We start from the raw sequence: 6,428 nt of genomic DNA on the forward strand, positions 1-6,428 counted from the left end.
CTGCAAAGCATGTACCATAACGCTTGGTAGCAGTATGGAAGAAAAACTAACTTCTGGCGAGGCTAATCAAACATGTGATACTTACATCGGGTGGATTGACAGGATTTATGGGAGCCAGATATTGAACCAGCTTGGTTGAAAGCTGATGCCACATAACAGACGTTTCGCAATATGCACAGTCCTGTTACACACACACACACACATACAAATAACAAAGAAAAAAAAACGAGAATCTCAATCGATTCCAAGCGCAACATATAGCATCGTAATATTTACCATCAGCCGACAGCTGTGATTACCCATGCCCACATTTGCGGCTGTTACCATGCACTTCAACAACCGGCACACATTTTCGGCAACGGTTGTATAGATGCCTGAATGCATCTCAATTTCCTGAAGCTCCATCTAAAACCATAGACACATATGGACACGCGTTATGAAAATCAGGAACCACACTTTGTGCAGCAATGTCTCTCACCTGTCGCAACAGAATATCTAACATCAGTACGCAACACGTGAGATTGTGTTCGGCATCAGTCGAAAATTCCATGCACTTGCTCATCGGCACCTCATCGTCCGAAATGGCCGAAGTGTTGCCAGATTCGTCTTCGACGACAGGTGCTGCGGTGGTGAGAAAAAAAAACACACACACAAACACGATTAGCCCATTTGTGCTGACGAGTGCAGGTTGATGGGCTTAATCTCTACAGGCTGTACTTACAAATGGAACTGCGCCTGGGAGGTTGTAAGTCGCGTTCTTTGGTGAATTTCGTACCACTTCCACCACTTGAGCCACCGCGGCTCGAATCCTTGGATTTGTTTATTTCAGCCTGTACGCCGTGCTTCATGATTCGCACACCATCACCAAACATGGCAAACAGTTGCGGTAACGGGATGACGATCTCCAGCTTGGTCAAGTTCTGCAACCAATACAAAGCTTGCTGCTGAACTTTTGCCGTCGTCTTTTCGAATCGAATCGCCACAAAGTTGTACATTGCCCTAGCGTCAAACCCCAACGGTGACATTTCCGCATCCAGTATCTTGTTCAGTACGATCTTCAGCTCGATCAGCTCCTTTTCCGGCACGTCATTCGTTATTGCCTCCATCCAGTGTGGCATCACCGTGTCCCAGATTTCCTGCGTGATGATTTCGTACGGTATCAGGCAAATCAGTCGTTGCAGCCCTTCCTTCAAGTGGGACGTTCGCGACGCTAGCGAATCCCAGTGGCCCCCAACGCGCGAGTACTCGGGCGGATGCGGTAGCAAACAATCGATAAACTCTTTGTAGTGACTGATGCGAACCTCCTTCAGCCAACTGCATATGTGATCTTGTTTCAGCTTTTCCAGCGTACTTTCGGTTTGCCCATCGTACGAGTACGCGGTCACGTGGAACCAGTGGAAGAGCATTGACAACAGGCGGCCCAAAATTTCCACCGGTGTATCGACTGTCGGTGTGCAGCGTCCCACCAACAACCATATGCCATAGCGTCCAAGCAGTTGGCGCTCTTCCAGCGTCAACATATCGATCTGCTGTTCGCCGCCATTTGTACCGGAAGCATTTGCCTTCGATTCCAGGTTGGCCGAATCCTTACGAAAGTTCACGTTCAGTGGTTTCGCTTCGCGCAGCAGACTAATCACAGATTCCACCAGATAGGTTTGCATCTCGGCATCCATCATCATCATCGGTGGCAGGCTACGGTGCACGATATGATCGATGCCGCGACGACTGTTGTGCCGATTACCGTGGCACTGAAGACAGTACCGTATGGGATGATTGCCATTGTAGCTAGCGCACTCGTTGGAAAAGCAGATGGATACTGCCGACTTTTCGTGTGAGCGACAGTTCTAAAAAAGGAAGGAAAATTATTTTTCTTTTTAACATTCGATAGAGCGAAATGATGAGCATGCAGATAAACAGTAAGCCATAATGTATCGGGTTTGGGTTTTGGGGAGAGAAAAATACAATCGAATGCAAATCGTCGGTTGCCGACGACGGGCCGCTTACTTTATTCTCGCACACCATGGAAACCTGCTGCATGGGATGTAAAATGTCGCCGAAAGTAAGATTCCGATGATCGCGATGAATTTCATTGGCGCACTCGATGCACAAGTAGAGCGGCGGTGGCGCATCCGATGCGTACAGAATGCTGATGCAGTGATCGTAGCATACTTTAACGGCTTCTGCGTTGCCCGCGTTCGGGCACGATTCCCGCTGGCAGACGAACGGCACTAGATCGTTGGTAAACTTGCACAACAGTCCCTTCCGATCGAACAGGTTAGGATCGAAGGCGGGCCAGTAGTAGAAGAGCAGCTTGGCGGCAGACGCGCGCGACATCGCCGTCCCATACCCGATGACGCACAGCAGATCTTTGGCGACGTTGTGCTTCAAGCGCATTAAACATTCGAGCAGCTGGCAATGGTGGGCCGGATTGGTAGAGTACTGGAACACCAGCATAATGACGGCCGATACCGATTGGCACGCGTGGCATTCCTGGTCGTCGTCGCTTTGGCGCGCTACATCGTGGAAGGGTGAAAGAACAAATGATTTTAAGAAAATGTTCTCTTTTTTTTCAAATCCTCTCAATATTGATGGGTTGTTTGTAGGCAGTTAAAATAAAAAGCTAACAATTCATTTTTTGTTGTACAACTCTCAACACAAGTTTACTAAAGAAACATAACAAGAGCTTAGGTCTGTTTTTGTGTTCGTACGGTATGTTGTTGTGTTGTATGTATGCATTACACAGCGCCACAGGTAGCACAAAAGCACATCCGTTTTGTGGTTTACTTTGGTTGGAGTAATTTGGGGGTTTTTTGTGCGGTAAGTGCTGCAATGTTTTGCAAATGTACGGTGGTACACACCTAAACATTGCTTGAATGACCTAAAACGGAAAAATATCCGTTTCCTTCGCACTTGGATGGCATTGCAGTGATAGCATTAAGTACTACAAGACCTTCCGTTCCCGTGTTATCATCGAATCACAAAAAAAAAAACAAAAACATCCCAGACCCAAACTGCTACGACGCACAACACCTTGGTCAGGAAAGAAATCATATTTACTGATAGTGAAGGGTAGAATATAGTAGCACAGGTAGTTGATGATATCCTGATGAAGTGAAGAAGGCAGAACGGAAATGCTCGATGCGGTAAGATAAGGTAGATTATCGATCAGATCTCGGTCGAGGAATGGCAGTATGCAGCCCAAGCATTGTAGAAACGCCTTTCCGAAGAGTTGTAGCCCGGATTGTATGTTGGACGCTACATCCAACAGCATCGTGAGTGCATTGTAGAGATTTTGATACTCCAGGTTGGGATAGCTTGACATACGTATTTGATCCAAGGAAGGATCTTTAATCATTTCCAGTGGAGAGCATGGAACGTCTTTTAGGACAGCTGTAACAAGAATGGCAAAAGGTCAGCTATTTGGATCCTCGATCAAAGCAGCACACTATTGCTAACAGCTACAAGACTGCAGTTATATTGTTGCTAAGAAAACATACGGTACGGTGGCCGCTGATCGAAAATGGAACTCGTGCAGCTGTGTGTGTTTTACATATTTTCCTTCATTTTTAGGCACGCGTTTACATTCCGTTTTTTAATGTTTGTGCAATTAAAATGTACTTTTTCAAGGAAAGAGGATTCATTTTTCTTGGTTTAAAGCAATGAAGAAATATTGCACACTGCAGATGATCCATTTTTGATTAGAGCTCCATGAAATGTTTCATACGCTACTTACTTAATAAAGTTTGAGAGAAGTATTTGATAGTGTTAGCCACCTCAGACCCGGTAGGTCCTGGCGCTTGATTGCCCAGTAGTCGCACGTGGAAATCATGAAGACACCGCAACTTTGCTTGAACTAGGTATGGCGTACCCGAAAAAAGAGAAAGACACACGAATACCAGTTTAGTCAAAATCTGCGTCGAAAAAGATGCTTTAGATGTTTTCCATCAAGTATAAATGTTCACACATGTAGCTCAAACATCCATCCATTTATCACATGTGTATGTTGTGTAGGTGTAGGTGTGGGGTGTGTGTAGGTGTCTAACAACTTACAAGCTGCATTTCTGGTATTCATATTGATTAGTTGAATCCGAAAGCTCCCCGTCATTGGGATAGATGTTCACTGATTCGTACAATTTCGTAATAATCTCGCCAAAACACGGTCTCGCAGTCCTGCACAACATTCAGCCACACACGAAATAATATATAATAGTCCAATAGAAAATCGCTATCCACAACAGCGATAGAAATCAGGCAACAACCACCACACTCCCTCTGCAAAAATGTTCACATCACTGCCAAACAGATTTTTTCCATTGTCCAGAGAATGTTTCCGCGGTTTGTTGGGCGTTCTTTTACATGGATCGAAATAAGAGTAAAAAAAATCATTTAATCAACCCAGAGCAACACTACAATCGACAACCTTTAGCGTTCACGTTTTACTGTTCCACTTGGACAACTGGTTACGTAAATGAGCAAGAAAATGCACCCACTTTTTTTATTTTATTGCATCGGAGAAGCAAATGCGAAATTGCTTACGAACTCGGTCACTTCCCATACGACACTGTGAAAAGGGAAAATCGTTCAAACTGTTTACGGATAGATGTGCCCTTTACTCTCCGTAAGCAAACTATACATCAGTGGTGTTTTTCTTCCAATCGGTCATGCGCATATTGATCCTGGAAAACAAGGGACCTGCTGGAATGTTTACATTTTCCAACATGCATGTAGTTGTGCCGCAGCCGATTTTGCACGCAAAAATACTACACCTTCAGTTGGAATAAAGTGTTATTATTTTGTAATTATCATGTACATACAAATTCCGACAGTACATAGCATGTTTATGATTTACAACAAGGAAAAAATAATATACCTAACCGTGGGGAAGTAACTATTTATTTCTTTGCGGAACGGCCTGGTCTGTATTGCTGTGGGGCAGGAATCTAACATGGCTCAAAATCCTCATCCGCCCGTCACTATTTAAGCACCTGTTGAATGTTGAAGCGTGTATTAAGTATTTGTACTTAATCGACACCAACTCTCTTACTAAAAAGCAAAAAAAAAAAAATGTTTCAAATCGTATCACAAAAGTAGCTTCTTCAAATCAAATTACAAGGGCAATGAATAGTGTGTTTTAAATCATCACTAGCCCTACAATTGAGACAATTGAGATATACTTACACAGCAAACATGGAAACAACTCGACGTGTGTTTCATGCACAACATATTCCGGAAAGTAATACGGCGACGTGCCGTCATACTCAATAATAAGTAAAATAAATAAATAAAAATATTGCAGAAAGCAGTACCTACCATAGTACAAACTTAGGATCATTACTATAAGCATATGGGAAAATAATAGTGCAAACGAACGTTCAAAGTTTTTTTGTTTCAAGTTTTTATTCGTAATTAGAAGGAAAAAATCAGAATGAAAATTCTGAACATCCAAACTGCATATTCTTATAATTTACACACCATCCATCCGGTTATAAAATTACTTCTATACAATTACACTTCAAGTTTAGCAGTTACTCATTCAGCTACAGCTACAGCTATAATGTACACTGACACTGTTCGATTCAGGTGATTGTCGTACACCGACTCAAGAAATAAACTTACTACTTGCTGTTGACTGTTTTGGTTTGTATTATACACTTTTTTTTACAAATAATAACCTTCTTCGGGTTCGTTTTGACACTGTCTATTTCTGTTTCCGTACGGTCGTACACAATGCAAATTGGTATTGCTTTACATTCAACATCTCTGTTCCCTAGGATCCATTATCACGCATAATAGATAGTTGAAGGCAAGTTTATAGGTATACATATATCTAAAGCAACTATAAACGGTTGTGAGAGATGTACAGGAGTAGGAAGAGTTTGATACGCCAGCTTAATGGGATATGTATAAAAGTGGTTCATTCCATTCATTCATAAAATAGTTTCGATCCATTAGAAGTGCCGTGTTAACGCTAGTCATCGCAACAGGTCAAATAATAACCTCACCAACCATTCCTAGACAATGCTATAATAATATCTACTAAAAAATGTACACTTTTAGATCAGTCATTTCGTTCCCTTATAACTATATAGAAATATAGTTCTAGTACTGTTGGCTGTTACTGCATGGATTATTGAGTTTAGGCAGGATTCTGGTGGTGATGATGGTAATACGCAACTATTATTAAGTTTGTTTGATAGCTTTGCATTTCGCCGTGTTCACATAATTGACTTAGTGATTGTTTAGTGTTTGTTTTTTTTCGGTCTAATTTCGAAAGCTTGTCTGTATTGTTTCCTTTATGATCTATTTCGCTGACTTTCTTTTAATTGTTCATCTTATGAAGCATTGTTAAGATTAAACTCTATTAACTTCCCGGGGGTTCACTATATACTACACAGTATCACATGTTTGCCACAAAAAGAAAAGTTTAA

The 6,428-nt window shown here is 42.2% G+C and overlaps 1 protein-coding gene across 4 annotated transcripts in view; it reads right to left on the reverse strand.

The window, feature by feature from the left end:
- Window positions 1-4,116, reverse strand: part of LOC126561313 (protein unc-79 homolog) — a 49,395-nt gene extending 45,279 nt beyond the window's left edge. For all 4 annotated transcript variants that reach the window (XM_050217383.1, XM_050217386.1, XM_050217385.1 and 1 more), the window contains exons 1-8: window positions 4,051-4,116; window positions 3,734-3,853; window positions 3,058-3,390; window positions 2,005-2,513; window positions 722-1,844; window positions 479-621; window positions 277-405; window positions 86-181 (exon numbers count right to left, since the gene is read on the reverse strand). In XM_050217383.1, the coding sequence (XP_050073340.1) occupies window positions 86-181; window positions 277-405; window positions 479-621; window positions 722-1,844; window positions 2,005-2,513; window positions 3,058-3,390; window positions 3,734-3,853; window positions 4,051-4,105 (2,508 nt within the window). In that variant the 5' untranslated portion in view covers window positions 4,106-4,116. The remainder of the gene's footprint in view (window positions 1-85; window positions 182-276; window positions 406-478; window positions 622-721; window positions 1,845-2,004; window positions 2,514-3,057; window positions 3,391-3,733; window positions 3,854-4,050) is intronic.
- Window positions 4,117-6,428: the final 2,312 nt, after the last annotated feature.

Source organism: Anopheles maculipalpis, chromosome 3RL, assembly GCF_943734695.1.
Source record: "Anopheles maculipalpis chromosome 3RL, idAnoMacuDA_375_x, whole genome shotgun sequence".
NCBI lineage: Eukaryota > Metazoa > Arthropoda > Insecta > Diptera > Culicidae > Anopheles > Anopheles maculipalpis.